We start from the raw sequence: 21,837 nt of genomic DNA, 5'->3' as shown, positions 1-21,837 counted from the left end.
ATGATACTTCAGAGCGGAACAGCCAGCATGGCCAGTTAAATGTTCACTGTGGTTTAGGTTCCTTCTGTGCAATTCTGGCTGGCAAGAGGTTTCACCTGGCTGGACACCAGAATGGAAGTGAAAGGCTCCTCCCATCAGTTATGGCAGCTGCTTGAGTTGCTGTTAAATGGATGGAATTCTCTGAAAAATTACAAGCTTCAGTGTGGAGAGTTATAACCCACCCTACTCGCTGCTGCTTCTAGGTTGGCCATTCCAGCAATCCTGTGTTTATCAAATTTCTGATGATTGAAGCTGCAATCCTAACCGATCCTACTCAAAAGCAGGTCCCAATGAATTCAGTAGAGCTTGCTCCCAGGTAAGTGGGTTTAGGATTGCAGCCTGAGGCACACTTCTTTCTCAGCTGAAACTAGAAGAACACTTCCTTCTTAATCTCAGCGGTATGAGGCTAGAGTGTGGAAGAAGGCAAGAAGGAAGACCGGGAAGGATGCAGTGAAGCTCCAAGTGGTGACTCATGGTGGAGATGCAGCAGACAGCTCTCCTCTCTCTCCGTATAGTTATGCATGGAGTTGCTTTATCTCAACCAGTACAGGCACCTCTAGCTCCATCAAGGTATGAACCCAACTCTCTAGGGCAAGAGTAGCTAACGTGGTGCTCTTCAGACATTGCTGGACTCCCAACTCTGATCAGCCCCAGCCAGCATGGCCAAGTCAGGAATGATCAGAGTTGCTGTCCACCAACATCTGGAGGGCACCACTTTGATTACCCTGCTCTAGGGCATCTTGACCAGGGGGATCTTTCCTAGCCCAGCACACTAAAAAGTCCCTGCCAGGTGGTCATGGGGACTGAACCTTGTACCTGCTGAACGCTTGCTCTCCTGACATGCTGAGACCCTCTTTGAGCTGAACACTTGCTGATTAGCAAGCACTGCTTAAAGCTTCCCATTCCAGCTCCCCTTTCTCTTCGACAGGCCTCCCTTAGGCTAAAGAAGCTTATCTGAAATTTGAAGAAAAGTGCCGCTTCCTGACACTCATCCTTTTTCTTTGCATTAGTTATAACTTGCTCTTCCAACTATATTTCAGGGCTCAAATGCCAGGTTGACATCTGTTCAGGTCCGCTGTAATAATTCATGAGAGGGAAAGGAGAAGAAAGCCGTTTCTCAGTCCTGTGCATAGTAGCAGCCGCAGATCTCTCTCTCCCCCCCCTTATGTTTTTCCCCTCTTGCCTTTCCCTGTTCATGTGCCTCACAACTGAGTATCAATAAATATGCCAGCTACAGCCCTGCTGGATCAATCTTCTGCACTGCTGTTTGCTTCAGCATGGTTTCCATAACTCTTCATTTTTATGAAGTCCAGGATTGGGGGGGGGGGATATAGTTTTATAAATCAACTCCAGCATGCCGCCTTTGCAAATGCAGCCTTACTATGAGGCAGAGCGAGGCTGTGGAGTTTGGGTGCCAGGAGGGCGCCAGCAGGGCTGGTAGAGATGGAGCCAGACAGGTCTGACCCCTGGGTCACATCACCTGCCGCAAAGTTCTCCTGTACAAATACTGTTGAAATTAATAGGCAGTGCATGAGAAGACAGAATGGGCTAGGAGGAAATGGATTTGTGCTGAATCAGGAAGTTGTCGTGAGCTCCCTTCCCAAATTCCAGAAGGGGGTAACCATGTTAGTTTGCTGTAACAGCAGCAAGGAGGCTTGTTCCACCTTAAATGCTACGGGCCTTATGGAATACACTTTTGCAAACTACAGCCCACCAATAAATTGATAATGTTCTCACCAAAGTTTCTGTTCAAACCTGTAAGATTTTTATTAGATAAAATACTGTTTGCTTGACCAGTGTCATCCACAACATTTATTGTGTGCATTTGGAACTTAAAGAATCAGAGCGTTTGCAAATTATTTATTTATTTATTTATTTAAAACATTTCTAACCCACTTTATCTTTCAAGAAACTCAAAGCGGCGAACAATTTCAATATAAAAACATAAATACAATATACATAATAAACTATAATCACTTACAAAAAATAAGTATACTAAAACTACATAATAACATATACATGTTATCATAATCTATTAAAATTAGAACATTACCATTCCTCATTTAAGTTAAACACCATTTCTCCTTAAAAAATTTCCTATTCTTATTCCTATTCCTTATTTAAGTTGAACGCCACCCGGAATAGGAATGTCTTAACCTGGCGACGGAATGCCAAAAGCGAAGAAGTCAATCGCACCTCAACTGGTAATGAGTTCCAAAGTGTAGGGGCGATGACAGAGAACGCTCTATCTCTAGTTCCCGAAAGATGGACTTGTGAAACTGAGGGAATCACAAGAAGGGACTCATAAGAAGATCTCAGGGGGTGGGAGGGTTCATAAAATGACATCCGATCGGACAAATAAACAGGGCCCAAACCGTATAGGGCTTTAAAGGTTAAGACCAGCACCTTGAATTGAGATCAGAAGCTAACTGGCAGCCAGTGGAGCTGTTGTAACAAGGGGGTTGTGTGGGTTCGAGGACCAGCCCCCGTCAGCATTCTCGATGCTGCACGTTGAACCAATTTAAGCTTCCGAACTGTCTTCAAGGGCAGCCCCACATAGAGTGCGTTGCAGTAGTCCAACCGGGATGTAACTAAGACATATGTAACCTTCGTCAGATCAGACGTCTCTAGAAACGGGCGCAGTTGGCGAACCAGTCTTAATTGGGCAAAGGCGCTCCTGGACACGGCCGAAACCTGAGCATCCAGATTCAAAGCCGAGTCCAGAAGCACACCCAAACTGCGAACCTGAGTCTTCAGGGGAAGCGTAACCCCGTCCAACACAGGTAGATTCCCTATTTCCAGGTTTGTCCCACGATTGACGAAAAGCACTTCTGTCTTGTCTGGATTTAATTTCAACCTATTGACCTTCATTCAATCCATCACTGAGGACAGGCACTGGTTCAGGGGTCGGACGGCATCTTTGGCATCAGGAGGGAAGGAGAAATAAAGCTGGGTGTCATCTGCATATTGATGATATCGGACTCCAAACCTCCGAATGATCTCACCCAGCGGCTGCATATAGATATTAAATAACAAAGGAGACAGAACAGAACCCTGAGGAACCCCACAGGTTAAAGGCCAAGGGGCTGAGCGGGAGTCTCCGAGTATTACCTTCTGCATCCGGCCCTCCAAGAAGGAACGAAGCCAGCTCAACACAGTCCCCCCTAGCCCCATCCTGGAAAGCCGGTCCAGAAGGATACCATGATAGATAGTGTCAAAAGCCGCTGAGAGATCCAGAAGAACCAACAGGGACACACTCCCCCTGTCGAGTTCCCTGCGGAGGTCATCTACCAAGGCGACCAAAGCCGTTTCGGTCCCGTGGCCAGGTCTGAAGCCAGATTGGAGAGGATTGAGATAATCCGTTTCATCTAGGAAACGTTGAAGTTGGGTAGTCACCACCCGCTCCATGATTTTACTTAGAAAAGGCAGGTTGGAGACTGGTCGATAATTACCTAAACACAATGGGTCTAAGGTAGGTTTTTTCAGCGATGGTCTTACAATCGCCTCTTTCAGGCATGCCGGAAGGAACCCTTGTTGGAGAGAAGCATTAACCACCCCACAAACCCACATGACCAGGCCCCCCCTAGCCTGTTTTATAAGCCAAGAGGGACAAGGATCAAGAGGGCAGGTGGTAGGTCTCATCCCTCCAAGAAGTTTATATCTCCAGGTTGAACAGGTTGAAAGGAATCCATCATAATATGACAAGCAGAGGCCGAAGGTACGTCCTTAGAGACTGCATCAATATTGGCGTCCAAGTCGGAGCGGATCTGAGTGACCTTATTTGCAAAATAAGAAGCAAACTCCTGACATCGAGTTGGGGGGTGTTCCACATTATTCTGAGAATAGTCAGGGTTGAGCAGACTTTTAACCACTTGAAATAATTCTGCTGGCTGATTACTGGCTAAAGATATGGAAGTCGTAAAAAAAACCTTTTGCGTAGCTCGTCTAGTAGCCAAGTATGTTTTAGCGAATGCTTTAACAAGAAGTCGGTCAGTTTCGCTCCGAGATTTCCGCCATCGTCGCTCTAGACCCCTACGAGTGCGTTTCATCGCCATCAGCTCACTGGAAAACCATAGAGCTGATTTTGCTCTGGTACGCACGAGGGGGCGTTCAGGAGCGATTGTGTCTACTGCCCTGGTCATCATGTTATTCCAAAGCTCGACCAGAGCATCGACAGGATCGCTTACCCGGGAGACAGGAAATTCCCCAAGAGCTGACAGGAAACCAGCCGGATCCATTAATCTCCTGGGGTGGACCATTCTAATGGGTCCCTTCTCCCCGCAGTGGGTATGAGCCGCAGTTAATCGAAAACTGACCAGGTAGTGATCGGTCCATGACAACGGAGCTATGGAAAGACCCACCACACCTAGATCACTATTCCCCTGTCCCGCGTAAAAAACAAGGTCAAGAGTGTGTCCGGCTGCATGAGTGGGACCAGATATTAGTTGGGATAACCCCATGGTTGTCATGGCGGCCATGAAGTCCCGGGCCTCTCCATAAAGTAAGGACTCAGCGTGAATACTGAAGTCACCCAGCACCAACAATCTGGGGGACTCCAACATCAACCCCGAAACCAGCCTGGAGAGCCCGGGTAGGGAGACTGTTGGGCAGCGGGGAGGACGGTACACCAGCAAAATCCCTATTTTGTTCTGCCCACAAAGCTTTAAATAAAGACACTCAAACCCGATAGACTGCAGGAGAGGGCACCTGGTCACAGAGATGGAATCACGATAGACCACTGCGACTCCCCCACACCGTCCCCCAGGTCTAGCCTGCTGTTGCACCTGGAAACCCGGTGGGCAGAGATCGGTGAGGTTAACCCCACCGAGCTCATCCAACCAGGTCTCCGTAATACACGCCAGGTCGGCATGCTCATCCAGGATCAGATCCTGGATGATCGAAGTTTTCTCATTTACCGACCTGGCGTTGAAAAGCAGGACTAGTAACCCGGGGGAATTGTCATCCGAGTACACCTGTTTATTTGGCCGAGGTAGTCGTATAGGGGTCGATAACCAACAATAAAGTTGATTTCTCCTAGAGTGGTATAGGATTTTCCTCATATCATATCTCCGCCTCCTAAGTAGAGTTGTTATAGGTTCTCCAGAAGTAAGGTCACCAGGGGACTTTAATAAATCTATATTGGCATTCCATGACACTGCTGCAGGTGAAGAAGACAAAAAAGCTGGTTGATTCGTATGGCATCAAGGTGATCCAGATTCTTCTTGATGGACTAGGACTACCCTTTGTAGGTTATGTTGAACATCGTTCGATTCTAATAGAACTGGTAAAGCAAAAGTTGTTGGTATTTCTATGGCCTGGGCTTTATAAGGCAAGTCGAACTCAGGAGCTTCCAGGGGTCTGGAGGAAGACCTCTTGCCCTGTAAGTTCTTAAGGAGTTTTTTCAAGTTGTTGATAATGTCTTGTTGAACATCATCCGAGAAGCTGGTAAAATTAGACATTAACTCCTCTACTCCATCAGAGAAGAGGGCAAGCGATTCATCCTCACAATCTTCCTGGATAGATGACTTTAATGGTGACTGAACTGGAGTGCTCATAGATAAAGGGCTATTAGAGCCATTATAACTGTCCAGGACAACTATGTCACTACTAGTGATATTAAAATGAGTGACTGCCATAGACGTACAATCGTCCTGAGGGTACTTCTCCATAACTGGTGAATGAGATTGGGTTATTAAGTCAGGTCGACGCCACTTTGCATGTAATGGGCATGGATGTGCCAAATTAATAAAATGTCTTTGTACCTGAATACCAAATCTCAATAAGGAAGGTCTGTTTGCTAGAAATACATCCGCCATTCCATAAGATCTCAAAGTTAATAATACCACCATATCGGAGGGTTTTTCAGCAAGGATTTCGGTCTTAACTATATCTTCACATCTGATTGGAACCACATTTAAGGACTGTAGGACTTTAAGGATGTGAATTTTCCCATTTGAGTAAAATCCACTACTATTAGGGTATGGAAAATGGGATAGAACTATCTTGTTCTGGCTAAGTCATAAAGACCAATGTTCTGCTTCGTCCTTTTTTAGGCAAGACTTAGTAGGAGAATCCAGCTGTCTATTAACACCCAAAAAAGGCGAAACTACGGCAGATATAGTAGAAATCTCATATGGAGATGGTAGAATCCCAGCTTCCTTTTTAGATTTGATCTTAGGTTTCCTCTTAGGATTCTTCCTCTTCTTAAATGTATCCTGACGGTGCTGTGATTGTATGTCGATTGAACCATTTATATCACAGTGGCGATGTGATTGTGCTTCACATAAGCCGCCAGTACCGAAAGGACAGTCATTTTGGGATTGTACAGAAACAGGTTCTAACGCTAAAGAGATTGGATCAGGTTCACACAATGATGGAGCCCTAGAAGTCATTGGCGAAGATTTAGGTTCAACCTCAGGTTTACCCTTTCGAGTTTCTTTAAAGGGTCTTACTGCAGATGGAGATAAAACTGGCAGATGTGTGAGTCCAGAATCTTAAAAAGAGGTTTGTAATTGATTTTTTTGTAATGAGTGAACCTATGATTTTTAATGTTCTTAGGTTTTTTTGTCTTTCTAATAATATTCCTTCCTTTGCGTTTAGGAGCCGATGTATTAGGTTGTCTCACACTGCCAGGAGGGGGACTCATTTCTCCGGTTTGATCTTCTCTCCTTAGCATGATCGTGTTGACAGCGTTCACCAAAGTGCTCAAGAGGCTGTTACATTCGGAGATGAACCCTTTCATAAGATCAAGTTCTTCTAATATTAAAAGGGTCCATCCTAAGAGAGGGATGTTATTTGTAGGAGCATTATTTATAAATTGACTGCCCTCAGAGATTCTGTGCTTGAGATGTAATGGTTCCAACGTTGGCAAGTGCCTTTCTTCCAGAGTCTCCATCACTTGTGGTGGCATATTCCTATCAGAATAAGATGGACTATGAAAACCTGCATCCTGTAATTCGTTTGCTAGGTTTTGGGAAGTAGGATTTTCACTTAAATAATATGTCCCAGATTTGTAATCCAATGACCAGTCCAAAGGGGGCTCAGGGGACACTAAAGGCTCATGTGAAATCTCTTTGATGCTGGAATCATCTTGCTTAGGCGTGAAGAAGTGGGTACTCTTCAATTGTGATGGATTCATAAGTTCCTCTCCTTCATGAGATGTTATGTCCAATTCTTTACACTTCCTCCTGGTTAGCACCATTTGAATGTTCGATTTAAAACTCTTTTTATCAGACAGATAACATAGACTCAGCTGCACCCTCAACCTCAGTCTCAGTCGCAACCTCCGCCTGTTTCTTATTCAATTATTTTTCCAGTTCAATTAATGCTGTCACTTTAAATGTAAAGCTTTCATCTATTATGGTCCTTTGCCCCCCCCCCCGGGGATCCTTTGGGAGGAAGGGCAGGATATAAATGAATAGTTACCAGCCCATCCAGGCATATTCCAGATCTAAGCAGACAAGGCTGTTCATTCCTGTGAAAAGAGTAAATGCCACCCTTGGATGTTTTTGTGGGTTTCCATCTGGTGAGCTGAAGGTGTGGGCAGCTGCTGAACTTGTGGGGCTTGTTTTGGTTGTTTGCTTGCTTTCCTAAAGGTTTTTAAAACACACCCACCCACCCAAAGATAGGCATTGGACAAAGTGGCTGGGCAGATGTAACACTGCCTGATAACCTAACCATGGTTAAGTTATCAAGATGGCCCCATGGATTGTCTGATTTCTCTTTTCTCTAAGGCCATTTCTCTTTAAGTTGTTGAGTTAGCTATAGTTTGTAGTATGTCTGCACCAGGGTTTCACTAGCCATAGTTAGTCCAAACTATGGGTTTGCAAACCACTTTCTAACCATAGTGGTAGATATTGCTATACCACAAACTATGGTTAGCAAAAAGTACCAATAGTGGACATGTAATATTAACCATAGAGCTGTTTCACATGTAATGCTAAGCCAAACCGTGGTTTAGTGTGAACGTGAGAGTTCTTAGAAAGGAGGTCACAGCTATGGTGCTCCTTCTGCAGCTATGAAGCTGGGAGAAGCCATGATTTGGCATAGTGTGTCATTCAAACCTGGGCTTGAGGTTTATTTGGAGTGAGACAAACAATGGTCCTAGGTTTGGGCAACACCCTAAGCCAAACCTTGGCTTAGTTCACAGCAGTGCAACAGGAGCAGGACCAAAGAAGGAGCCAAGCAGCTGTGATCTTCTGTCTGGGAGCCTGCATGCTAAGTCACAGTTTGACTCTGTTCCATGCAAACCTACCTAGTGAGCTCCAGAACAGGAAGTGGGGAGCAGAATATTCATGTGCTGAGAAGCAAGATGCAAGTGCACAGGGCCTTCTGGATTACCTAACCATGATTAGGTGATTGGTTTGTGTTAACACTGAGCCAGTGTGTCTCAATACTCTTGTTCCAGAGGAAGGAATAGGGGGGAAGCCTGGATTTATAGCTCTCTATCTGACAAGAAGTCCCCATGCTGACTTTTTAAAAAGCTGCAGACAATTGCCAACAATAAGAGCCAGTCATAATGTCAAAAAAGCTGCCCACAATTGATGGCTGAAACTAAGTCTCAGCGAGCTGCAACCCATCCATGCTGGTGGCCTTTCCTATAATCTTCAAGCAGCTGTTTGGCCGTCTTCTTATTTTCAAGCTTTTAGTGGATGAGGCTGCTGGCATGTCTCCTCTGTGGCCGTGATTTTGCTCAAAGCCTAAAATTACAGCAAATGAAACGTAGTTAAATAATTTTTTAAAAATGGAGCAGGCTTTGAGTCCCACTTTTGGGCTCAAAGTTTTTTGATATATTTTTTTAAAATGTGTGCAATTTTTACTTTTAGCCCAGGGCTTTTCTGTATGTGTTTTAGGAATTCCTGCTTTAATCTGATCCCTCCCCTCCCTGCCCCACATTCCATCAGAAAGAGATAATTGTTCTCCAGTTTGTATAAATCCTAGAGGTCCACTGCTTCCATCTTCCTTCTTTGTCACTTTTCCTGCAGGTGGTCTTAGTTTTATTTAGTCATGCTACCGTGCTTTTAGCTATTGTCTTCCTGCCATAATGTTGAGTAAAAGGTATCTTATGTTATCATGACACTATGATGTTCCACTTCCTGACTCCTGCCATTGGACACCAATGATGTGAGTTACGAAAATCAGAACATTATATGAATCATGGCTGCAAGTGCTAACTGGGATGGCATTACAAAATGCTGTATTAGCACTTTGCTATTTTCAAAGGCTCCCATTCCATTTCTGGGCTCAGTTCACCGAGTGCTGGTTGTGATTTTTAAATCACTTCATGGTTTAGGACCTTTGTACCTGACAAATCACTTCTTCTGCATGTATCTCAAGGTCATCATTAGAGGCCCTTCTTTAAGTGCCCCTACCAAGTAAGGTACAGCAGGTGACTTTCGGTGAAAGGGCCCTTTCAGTAGTGGCTTCCAGTTTGTGGAATGTCCTTCACAGAGAGGCCTGCCTAGTACATACTTTAATGTCTGATGCCAGGCAAATACCTTATTTTCCCCGAATCCCTTTAAATTATGCTGCTGTTCTTCATATTGTCTTAGCTTTGTGGGTTTTTTTAAAACTATCTCTGCTCCCTGCTTTTAATTGATTTGTTTTGATTATTGTGATACAAAAGGAAGTACTTCTTTACTCAGCGCATAGTTAAACTATGGAATTTGCTCCCACAAGACACAGTAATGGCCACCAGCTTGGATGGCTTTAAAAGAAGATTAGACAAATTCACGGAGGACAGAGCTATCAATGGCTACTAGCCATGATGGCTGTGCTGTGCCACCCTAGTCAGAGGCAGCATGCTTCTGAAAACCAGTTGCCGTGTTCACTCTCCAGGGGAGAGTGTTCTTGCACTAAGGTCCTGCTTGCGAGCTTCCCCCAGGCACCTGGTTGGCCACTGTGAGAACAGGATGCTGGACTAGATGGGCCACTGGCCTGATCCAACAGGCTCTTCTTATGTTCTTATGATCTTAATTTTTCATTTTTAAAAAATGTTTACTCTGTAAGTCACACAGAGAATTTTCTTTTATGAGGCTTGTAAATGACATGCGCAAATGAATCAATAAATAAAGCTACTTTAACACTGAGTTGGCCTTTGGCTAATCCCCAACTGTAACTAGGCCTAACTCTAAGAAACTGCATTTGGTTACCATCAGCCCTTACTATGTTTGACTCTTCTCCATCTGTTGTCCTCTGCATGGCTGAAATTTTAGTGTTTAAGCTAAAAGGACTAGAGGCATCAACCTGCCTCCATTTTGCTTAGGAAACTCTGTAGAATACTACATACCTTAATGATGTTGTCTAAACAATAGCATCTTCCAGCCCCCCCCCCCATTTTAGTATCTGTCTTCTGAGGGTGCAGCTGCAAGATGATGAAATTATAAGTTCATTCTGTCCCCACTGAGGTACGTTCCCAGTGTATAAATGTCACTTATGTATGTACCTGAGTGGTGCAAAAAGGCTAGAATATTGGTGAATAGGGCAGGAGGGACGTTGGGAGCTGTAACAAAGCAGTAATCCCATGAATGGCATCTCAGGCTGACCTTTGCAAACCAGCTTAACGAGATACAATAAGAGGATGGTTGTCTTGGTCTAATTTGTGCCAGATGTCAGCCTGCTGAGAATTCCTTTGTTTGCAGAGCCTGTTACAGTGATGACAACATCTTTGACAATGTCTTTGGTTCTTGGTTTATCTGTTTTTATTTTTGATAAGCTGTTTGGCTTATTTTATTTGCTAGTGGGTGAGCAAGTCATTAAAAACAGCTCGATAGCCCTGGTGCCCCGTTACGTGAGTGACCTTCAACAGGAAAATGGGCCTGGTGCTAGACAGAGGTATTTGAGACATGCCCACTTAGAGGAAGAGGCTGAGTTTTATAAGGTTCTTTGTTAACAGTACTGACATTTGGACACACTGCCTGCCTTTATCTCTAAGGGGAGATAAGCTATGAAGCCAAGTGTTGCCCCAGTGCAGGAGGGAGGTACAGTGCAGCCTCAAGTCATGACATTTTGAAGTCTGTCATCACCTGCCTATTTGAATGGAAGCTTGTCTTCTTGTTTTCAGTGTCTCCCATGTTGGCCAGGTGGGCATGATTTGTACAGGGATGCTTTCCAGGTTGAGAAGCGGTGAGAGTGGGGGGAGGGCTTGGTGGCAGAGGGGATGCTTTGTAGGCAGAAGGTCCCAGGTTTAACTGATGGCCTCTCCAGCTAAGCAAACTATTTCAAGTCAACTTCACTGGGTGACTTCTGAGTTCTAATGTTTGGGGGGGGGTCCTCATAACACTAGAACTTACCCATTGGTTCACCCAATGGAATTGATTGACAGTAGATTCAGAACAGGCAAAAAGTACTTCCCAATGCTGAATTAACTTTATGAAATGTTCTGGCAAAAAATGTGATGGTTGCCGCAGGCTTAGACAGCTTTAAAGGGGATTTAGATGCACGTGTGGAGGGGAATGAGTCTATCTGTGCTCTTAGCCATTGTGCCTAAAATGAAACCTCCCATTTCCAGAGGCAGTATACCTCTAAATACTATCTGCTGAGGACAAACGAGTGGGGACGTCTGTGGCCTTCCAGCTCTGTTTGCAGATGTCCCAGAATCATATGACTGCCACTGCTGGAAACACTATGTCCCCTTGGTCATCCAGCAGGGCTCTTTCTGTGGTTTTGTAGAACCTTGGGTAGTTGGGCTGGGGAAAGACTCTGCCTGCCTGAGACCTTGGAGGGCCACTTGTACGTTCAGGTTTTTCTTTGTTAACAGGTATTTCAGAGTTACTGCAACTTTCCACTCCACTCCACTCCAGCACCTTAACACTCATAGCCTGTTGGAGTGGGGTGCGGTTGCACCTTATGAACATTTGTGTGGCCTACTGAGTTCTTCCAGTGGTGCCATTTTTGTGAATCTCTGAGCACTTGCTGCTTTGTCCATATTGCCCAGTGATAGAAGGCTGTTGTGGTGTGTGATAAGAACATAAGAACATAAGAAGAGCCTGCTGGATCAGGCCAGTGGCCCATCTAGTCCAGCATCCTGTTCTCACAGTGGCCAACCAGGTGCCTGGGGGAAGCCCGCAAGCAGGACCCGAGTGCAAGAACACTCTCCCCTCCTGAGGCTTCCGGCAACTGGTTTTCAGAAGCATGCTGCCTCTGACTAGGGTGGCAGAGCACAGCCATCACGGCTAGTAGCCATTGATAGCCTGTCCTCCATGAATTTGTCTAATCTTCTTTTAAAGCCGTCCAAGCTGGTGGCCATTACTGCATCTTGTGGGAGCAAATTCCATAGTTTAACTATGCACTGAGTAAAGAAGTACTTCCTTTTGTCTGTCCTGAATCTTCCAACATTCAGCTTCTTGGAATGTCCACGAGTTCTAGTATTATGAGAGAGGGAGAAGAACTTTTCTCTATCCACTTTCTCAATGCCATGCATAATTTTATACACTTCTATCATGTCTCCTCTGACCCGCCTTTTCTCTAAACTAATGATGTTGTTATATTGACCTTAATCATTATGGATGAATGTCTAGGTTCAGAGACAGGATGTCTCTAATTATCAGGTGCAAGGGACAAACAGCTAGGGATCCCTTCATGGGTAATGTGAGGTGTCTGGTTGACTTCTGCTGGAGAGAGTGCTTGGCTTTGTAACTGGGCCACTTAGAAACCTGCAGCAAATAAAAAAAATCTACTAATGATGATACAACTAGACAGTTATTGCTTACCTGTAAAGGAAAAGCCTCTGGTTCAATGCTTTTCCAAATGTTTGACACTAGAGGTGGGCTTTTTTCTGTATTAAAATCAGTGGCATGCTTTTATTGGTTGTAACTTGGAGTGTATAAGGGGAATTGCCTCCCTCAGAGCAGCCCAGCCCCTGTGTTGCTTTCTGAATTACTGATCTAGAAGCAAGCCCAGAGCAGTAACACACTAAGAGGCACAACCAACTTTGCAGCCTTTCTGTATCCAGGATGCAGGAAACCAGAATTACTCCGTTTCAGCAGAGGCTGATTGGAAGGAGGCAAGGCTAGAGCAGTAAATCCAGAGCTTGGAAAAGTTACTTTTTTGAACTGCAACTCCCATCAGCCCCAGCCAGCTGGCTGGGGCTGATGGGAGTTGTAGTTCAAAAAAGTAACTTTTCTAAGCTCTGAGTAAATCATATAGAGATGCAGCAGGCAGCCTCCTCTGTGGGTAGGTGGTTTGGTCTTACAGGAGCCTTCAATAATTTTATTTATTTCTCGCAGCATACAATTACTCCTGGTGGCAGTTAACCTTTTGGTACAGCTACCAAGGGGTAGGGCTAAATATGTGCACCGGTCTTTGCAGTAGGCTGCCTTACAATCTAGTAGAATTCTCACTTGTTAATTCATCACCCCTGTGTTCTCAAACAGCAGCAGTTGACCCCAGCAATAACTTTAGCACGAAATGACTTCACTTTTGTATTGTCTGCCCTGCCAACTCTCTCTATTGAGCTGGCAAACATGGACAGCTCAGAAATGGTCCTTTAGTTTTGAAGTTATTGCTGGAGTAAATGACTGTTGTCTGAAAGCATTGGTGTGAACATATCCTCTCTCTGATGCTTAGGGGGTGGTCTTTCAATGACCAAGGGATGAGCTTGAGAGTTACCTTTTGGTACAGTAAGAGTATGTATATGTATGTGTATAAACTCACAATAATTCTTAAGCACAGTTTTTTTTATAATAGCATATCCCAAATAGGTGAAGCCTTTGAGTGCTTCCCCTTACCGTGTGGCCTCCTATTGCAAGGGGGCTAGCATACAGCAACAAGGGATTACTTCCATCTGGCTTGTCTGACAACAGAAATTCCCTAAACCTGTTTGTGCAAAATCTGCCTCAACTTGCTCATAGCCTTTTTGTAGCCTCTCTCGTCTCGGCAAGCTGGGATTCCCCTTTACTGGTATCACTCATCATTCAAATCCCGCCTCACTGTTTTTTGGCTACTCAAGAGATCGTGTTCCCCAGCATGCTGAATTAACAGGCTCTTCCCTGACACTAATTTGACAAGGATCACTTTTAATTTATCACCACCTTGCTGGTTCATGTGTAAAATTAGTCTTTCACCTCCAGTAATATTTTTTCTTTTCTCCCCCATTTACATTGTGTATGTGTGTGTGTGTGTATTTGCTTTTCTGCTTGTCTCTCTTGAATGCATGAGAGTTGACTAATATTTTTTTCTTTATCCAACTCTCCATCAAGGCAATAGCAAAGCAGAATCATTAAAAAAAAAAAAAACCTCACAAATGTCAACATTATTACCACATTTGCAGCTGTGACTCAGCCCATTTCAAAGCTATAGTTCCCTTCCAAGCTCACCTTAGTTCTGCTCCTGGGAGCTGCAATGTTGTGAGGTACCATTTGGGCACCATACAAGGTTGGGTGGATGGCAATTCCAGGGACCTTCAAGGGGATATTCAACTGCTGCTCTTTCATGTTTGCTTCAGGGCAGTTCAAATAATTCAGTAGTAGACCATATTCCCTGCATGCAAAAAGGTCCCAAATTCAACCCCCAGTTAAAGGCTCTTACATAGTAGGCTACGAGAGAGAACATTTATTTATTTGATTTATATCCCGCCCTTCCTCCCTGCAGGAGCCCAGAGCGGCAACAGAAGAGTCCTGTAGGATCAGGTCAAGGTGCCATCTTGTTCAGCACTCTTTTCTCACAGTGGCCAATTAGATGCATGTCAGAAGGCCATAAGCAGAACCTGAGTGCAACAGCAACTATGATGACCAGTAACTGATATTCAGAGCCATACTGTTTCCGAAAGTGAAGACAGAACACAGCCTTCTTGGCTAGTGGCCATTGATAGCCTTATCCTCCATGAATTTGTTTAATCCGCTTTAAAACCATCTAAATTGAGATCCATTTTCTGGTTCTTCCCTTCCGCCATCATCCAGTCAGTTTCTTCTGCCTCCCGTGCAGGTCCATCTCCTCCTGCCCTTTGGGGGCTTAATCCTTTCCTTCAGCACCATCCAGTATGCCACTCTCATGGCTCACACTACGGTTCTCTTTCCCTAGTTCCCATCAGGGAGTCTATTTCTATGTTTCCATTTCTGGCATCATACAATGGAAAGGAGTAGACTAGACCACATGCGATTTATGGAAAAGGTCCCAAATTCAATCCCTGGCCTCTCTCATGAAAAATCTTAAGATACTGGAGAGTAGACACTACTGGGTTAGATGAACCAGTGGTTTTGATTCATTATGGCAGCTTCACAGGCTCCAGTGGTTCCTTCTTAGTTTCTGCTAGAGGATTCATATACGTATTTAATATTGCAAAACACTTGCCCACAGTAGAAGCATTTTCTCTGGTATCAGATTTAGGTGTCTGGGTGCTTATCAGCTGGAAGAGAAAAGATGCCGCTAAAAAAATAAGGTGGTAATTTCCTCTACATGTTTGAGGAACTCTCTAGGTATGTAAAAAAGTATATGTTTGTGAACTAAAGTATTTGTTTCAGCACATACACATATCCCTAAAAAATGGTCCTATTTGCTTCTCATTCCTTCAGAATGTCAAAGGTGTAGAAACAGGACAATAGTAGAATAAATGATCTTATTGTCTGGAGAGGGAATTTCCAAGTTTACTTTGAATGTCTTTTTAAAAAATCTTCCATGATGCTCCAATGAGAGCTGCACATAGAAATCAATGGAGAAACTTAAGACATTTAATGCGGTTGGTGTCTTGTCCCAAATAAAAGATAGCAGCTCTTTCTAATTCAAGTTTAGCTTTGTGTGAAAGAATATTTATTTTGAGTATTAAAGCATCTCATTATTCCCATATTGCAGGTGGATGTGTGCGTGTGGCTGGAAGAGAGTGGCTTATAACAGCTCTAAATCAGTCCGCTGTTTTATTATTGCATATTACAGGAAGAGCTAAAATGGGGGGAATGTCAGCTGACTCTGTGAGTCTAATAGTCATGGTTGAGGGTAGTTGAGCCATGTTGAAGGTGTCAGTTAAAAATAGGAAAAAGGAGGGAATTAGCCTGGTTGACACCTAATATCTTTTAGTGTCCTGGAGGTGAGCAATAGGAAGGGGGGGGATATGCATCAACAGGTTGATCTTTCCTCCCCGCACTATGTTCCATCCCCAGCTATATAGCAACAAAAGGATTCAGGGCTGGTAGCTAGTCCTGAACTTGAGCCCTTCTCCACTATATAGCATAGCAGAGGAAGGTTTCAGGAGGATTGGAAAGTGTCTCTGTGACCATCAAACAGCACAACAAGACTCCTGCCCAAGTTAATGTCCGGTTCTCATGTGTTCCCCCAAATCCCAAATGTAGGTGGTCTTGTGCATATCAGTTTGGAATCAAGACAGCCCAGACAAACTTGAAAGAGACTTTATAAAGTTAAAATGGACTGTTAACCATTTTTTCCAGTGTATGTTGTCCTGTTTTAAAGGTTTGCATGGTTTTGTTAAGAACCATTTGTAAGCACATCACAATTCTAATTGTGGATTCCTTCAGGAAGAAGGGCAATATATAAATTCAATAAATAATAATATTCACTTAATTCTGGGTCTTGCAGTTTGTTGCTTATGCTTGGGATTCCCACTAGGATATTAAAACCTCTGCACCCTATGCTATACGGGGAGGCTAAACTGTGATTCACTGAAATGCTTCAGATCTCTTCCTTGTGCCCCATTGGAGGAGAGAGGAAGAGGAAGGAGCACATAAGCCTAACATCTTGTCCGTGGAATGCTAGACTATAGCATAGCATTATACCTGAACCAGGCTGTGCTTTCTTGGTGCTGCCCATCTCACCTCTGAAGCCTGAGTAGAACTTTCAAAGAAATTTTAATAATCTGGTAGGTTCATGTGGAAGCAGGCTGTTTGGGGTATTATGGTCCAGCACTTCGAATGTAATACTTTAATCAACTGCTAGCCAGCATAGTTCCTTAAATACTGGCAAGATACCATATGAGTACCAGTTAGCAGCCTAGCTGCTGTATTTTGATGTTTTCCCAACTGTCTTCCAAAGCAACTCCAGAATGGGCCAGTGTCTTTTGTGTACCTCTGGCCAGCAAAGAACCTTTATTTTGACTTCATGACAAGTTTCCTTTTTCTTTCCTTCCAGGCTGCAAGCACGTGAAAGGCATCCTCTTATATGGTCCCCCTGGCTGTGGTAAGACTCTTATGGCCAGGCAGATTGGCAAGATGCTGAACGCCAGAGAGCCGAAAGTAGTGAACGGGCCTGAAATCCTCAACAAATATGTCGGCGAGTCGGAGGCCAACATTCGCAAGCTCTTTGCAGATGCAGAAGAAGAACAGAAGAGGGTAACTTGATTTTTAAAAAATGAAAGAATAAGATGCCATTAGATGAGGATCTAGGCATGATGGGGCATGCGTGGCTGCCACCAAAAGCAGCAGCCCTACTTTGTTTCTTTCACTCTTTCCTCTAATATCTACTATTGGCAAAATGTGTGGTGTGACATCATCACGTTGCCAGTTTTCTTGCCCCTACAAGCAGCAGGCAATGAAGTTGAGGAAGGTTGTGGAAAACTCACGTGTGATTATGACTGGCATGTTAATAATAGATGTTATGGAGGAAAGAAATGGCAGAGATGCAGGGCTGCTGTCTTCAGCCATCTCCCTAGTGTCTAGTTCCAGTTGTAGTGGTTCATGGGATGACAGCACTGGAACAAAGACCCTTTGGATGGTGGTAGATACTGTAGGACCAACCCTACTACACCTCCCAAAGCAAAATACATCCTCAAGAGTTCTGTACATCTTCAAAGCACTGAAGCATGGAGTGGTGATGTTCGAGGGGTTTATTTGCAAATTCTGATACGAACTGAGCTGATCCTCAGCTACTGGACTAATGTGTAGACAGTACTGAGCTAGATGGATGAATGGCTTGACTCTGCATAAGGCAGCTGCCTGTGTTCCTAATGTGTGGATCAGAAAGAAAATGTGTATTTTAGGATAAAGTTTGATGAGTGTAGTTGGGAGTCCTGTGATTTAACATGTTACCCATCCACCCTTCATTTTTAAGATGAGGTTGTACACTGAATAAGACATCAAGTTCCATATGTGCATATAGCATAGCTATTTTTTCTAGAGTCTTGTTTATCTAGTATACTTTTATGGACTAGCCTGCAGCTACTTAGACTACTCTGGAACTCTTCCTAGGGACTGGGAAGAAACTTTTCATAAATGCTACACTTAATCACAGCAATCCTTTCAAGAATTGTATAAGGCAGGACAATATCATCGCCATATTATGGTTGCATAGTTGAGGTTGAGAGATGGTGGCTTTCCTAAGGCCATATGGTAAACTGAGCTGAAATGTGAATATTTTTCCAGCACATGCTCTCAACTCATATGCTACATTACATTGAACCTTTTTTCTTATTGTCTTGAAATCCATTGCCATTTGTATGTTGGCTTCCTGGAGATTGCTTTAGCTAGCACGTAGCATTCTGTCATAATGCAAGATGCTAGAGGTGGAGGTGGCCCAAGGCATGGTCTGAAGGAATATGAGGCCACCTGCTCGTTGAAGCTAAGCAGGTTTAGGTCTGATCAGTGATTGGATGGGTGACCGCCCACTTTCGGGGTGGTGACTGAAGAAAGGCAGGATATAAATGTAAAACCAAATCAATAAACTTTATGATACTGTGAAATCCAGTTCATGTTGTTCTTAATTTGCATAACCTTTTGCAGTCCTGGATTTGGGCCTATTATGTAGAAGTTAGGAGTTTATTTCCAGAAGCCCATCCCATAAATAGGTAGGAAAGAGAAGGACCAGCGCTTTTTTCTCTGATCTCTGGTACGCTTCTGTTTTTTTCATCAGCTGGGTGCAAACAGCGGTGTCCACATCATCATCTTTGATGAGATTGATGCCATCTGCAAACAGCGAGGGAGCATGGCAGGCAGCACTGGCGTCCATGACACTGTTGTGAACCAGCTCCTCTCAAAAATTGATGGGGTCGAGCAGCTAAATAACATCTTGGTCATTGGTACGAAAGCGCCTTGTTCGGTTTGGGATGGGGGCTTTGGTCTAATTTCCTGTAGAAAGGTGACTGTGGGATTTCCATTGGGAGCCAGTTGCTGTTTGAATGTCTCAATCCTCTGATTTTTGAGCATCTAAAATACGTAACAAGCTGGCCTTGGGCGAGCGGTAAGATTGGTTTATGTCCAAACATCGCTTTGTGATGGGAAATTGGCTGAAACATCCAGTCTTAAAAAATACTCATTCCTAAATTGATCATTCAAATCCCTAACCGTTTATAGTTCTTGTGGCAGAAGAGGAAAATGTTAGCTAGTTTTTCAACCCTACCCTTACAACATGTAAGGAGCCCTTGGCAGCTTTTCAATAATATAAATAACAGTAAATTCAGTGTAAAACCATATAGGTAACTTAAAACTGATAAAATCAGTCCAAAGGACATTAAAGAATCACAATGGGATTAAAACAGCTTTCAGCTAAAATCTTGACCTACCTTCTATGATAAATGGTTTTATCTATTTAAAAGCAACAAAAGCTTTCTTGGTGGCTTCTCTGGATGGGGAGTTCCACAAAAGGGAAAGCTGCCCACTGAAAAGGCATACAATAAAACAAGTACTATATGAAGAAAAACAATAACAAAAATGAGATGTGGGCATTTTGTTTTTTTAAAAATATCAAAATTAATTGTGATTTCTCACCTTTCTGATGAAGAGCCATATACTGGGATTTTTCAGCAGCAGAATTAAGTGAAAACCTTCCCCCTCCCTAGTTACTGAAAACGTAGTCCGCACCTCAAGCTAATTGCATGCTATTAAACAAGATTGCTGTAGCCTTTGGGTTCATAATATTTGTGTTCCTTGATTAACATATTGCCCACTCCTAGCATGTGTCCTCTCTTGAAAGCATGTGTTTACCCTTTTTCTCTCTCCTTAATATTCTGAGGCTGTCTTAGGTGACTTACCTGAAAATCTAGGATGATGTCTGAATTTCAGCCCTGCCCTTTGGTAAACCACAGGAAAAGGCTCATGCAAATACTAGGGTGGTTCAGTTGAAAGAGTACTTGATCAGTACCTAGCTTCTGAAGAAATGATATCACTATTTCTGTAGCACTGGTTTGAAATTATTATAATATTGCTATTTTTATTATTTCTATAGCATCACAAATTTCCCTGGCATCATTTATTTATTTAAGGAGATAAAATAAAATAAATTCTCTTGACGTCATACAAGATAAATACTAAAATTAAATTGTAAACATAAAAACCATTCTAAAACAGGAGACAAACATAAACAAAAGGTGGGTCCCTGCCCTGAGGAATCTACAATCTGTTTCATCACAGGAGGAAGCAAACCAAAGAGTGGTGGGAGAGAGAGGGAGACCAGGGTAATTTTGCATACTACCTAAACTTCCTTATAGGATGGTGTCTGATGGGTAGTTAGTTAAGATTTATATCTTATTCCATCCTGTAGGCTAAAAACAGGTTGCAACCGTTCTTCCAAACACACAAGGACCCCACTGTCTATTATTGAAAGAAGCACAAGAGCTTAGATGTGAATAAACAATATATAGTCAGGTTTGCCACTAAGTGTGTGCTCAAGAAAGGGCTTCTACTATTCCTGGCTGTTGAGTGTACGTGCATAACACATGCTTCCTATATTTGTATATTTGTTCTGCTCACATTTCACATTTTCAAGTGTATACAGTCTGTTGATACTTCCTTAAAATTTTGCTTGGCTGCTGCGGATAATGCAACTTGATAAAAGATGCAGTCATACTCATCTAAAAGTGAGCATGCCATATGTTTTGTATTGACCTCCCAGTATGTTGAGACACATAGTGGGGTAGTCACGTAGTGGGCTGAGCGGTTGGTGTATTTACTGTAATGTGTGAAGCAGTCCTTAGTGTTAGAGAGCCACCTCCTTATTTTTCATTCTCTATTGCAGTAATGCATTGCCGTAAAAAAAAAAAAAGTGTGTACCCTGCAATCATATCCTTACCAACTAAACACTTGATCTGGTGGATTAATCAGCTGAAGCTTTGATTGATTGATCTACCAGTTAGATGGCAGCCCTAACACAGTCTGGGAAAACCTAGGGTTATATCTATAATCTCCTTCACTTTGACTGCTGAAATAAATAAATAAAGTTTTGTGTTGCTTTTTGGAAGATCCTAAAATGCTATCCAAGAACTGGTCTGCATGTTACAATAATAATAATAATAATAATAATAATAATAATAAAATCCTGCCCTTCCTCCCAAAGGAGCAAATACATATATAAATAAATGTATTTGCTCCTTTGGGAGGAAGGGCAGGATATAAATGCAAAAAAATAAAATAAAGTTAGCAGCTCACAGTTCTCTGCTGCTGCAATATTTGTGATATCCAAAGCATATTTTGGAATCTTAAATATTGCTGCATGTGCTCTAATTCAGCCTTGTGAGCTGCTGGCTGACACACATTCTGACCCCTTTCTCCATGTGTGAATAAAACAGCCTCATCTGTAATGATTGAACTGGCTCTTGTCTCACCCTCTCATTGGAGTGAGTTCTGGATGGGGATAAAGAGCCATTGCACATTCCCATTTGCTGTTGTTGCATTGAGTGCTTCTCCCAGGTAACCTAAGAGATGACAGTGGACCCTGAGCTCAAGCTGATTTTGATGCTTTTACTAACAGTTTCTGTTTGGTACACAGGTATGACCAACAGGCCAGACCTGATAGATGAGGCTCTCCTGAGACCTGGACGACTGGAGGTGAAAATGGAGATTGGTAAGTAAGCAATGGGAAAGTTCATGCTGACAGATGGTATCAAAGCCCACAGGCTGGAGGTGTAAACCAGACAGATTTGCTAGT

At 43.3% G+C, this 21,837-nt stretch overlaps 1 protein-coding gene across 17 annotated transcripts in view; it reads left to right on the top strand.

The window, feature by feature from the left end:
* NSF (N-ethylmaleimide sensitive factor, vesicle fusing ATPase) overlaps nt 1–21,837 on the top strand; it is a 109,014-nt gene that overhangs the window by 50,371 nt on the left and 36,806 nt on the right. For all 17 annotated transcript variants that reach the window (XM_061592199.1, XM_061592192.1, XM_061592194.1 and 14 more), the window contains 3 exons: nt 17,113–17,312; nt 18,829–18,994; nt 21,679–21,753. In XM_061592199.1, coding sequence (XP_061448183.1) covers nt 17,113–17,312; nt 18,829–18,994; nt 21,679–21,753 — 441 coding nt within the window. The remainder of the gene's footprint in view (nt 1–17,112; nt 17,313–18,828; nt 18,995–21,678; nt 21,754–21,837) is intronic.

Source organism: Rhineura floridana, chromosome 11 (assembly GCF_030035675.1).
Source record: "Rhineura floridana isolate rRhiFlo1 chromosome 11, rRhiFlo1.hap2, whole genome shotgun sequence".
Classification (NCBI taxonomy): Eukaryota; Metazoa; Chordata; class Lepidosauria; order Squamata; family Rhineuridae; genus Rhineura; species Rhineura floridana.
The sequence above is the reverse complement of the archived record's forward strand: the minus strand, read 5'-3'. Positions and strand labels throughout refer to the sequence as shown.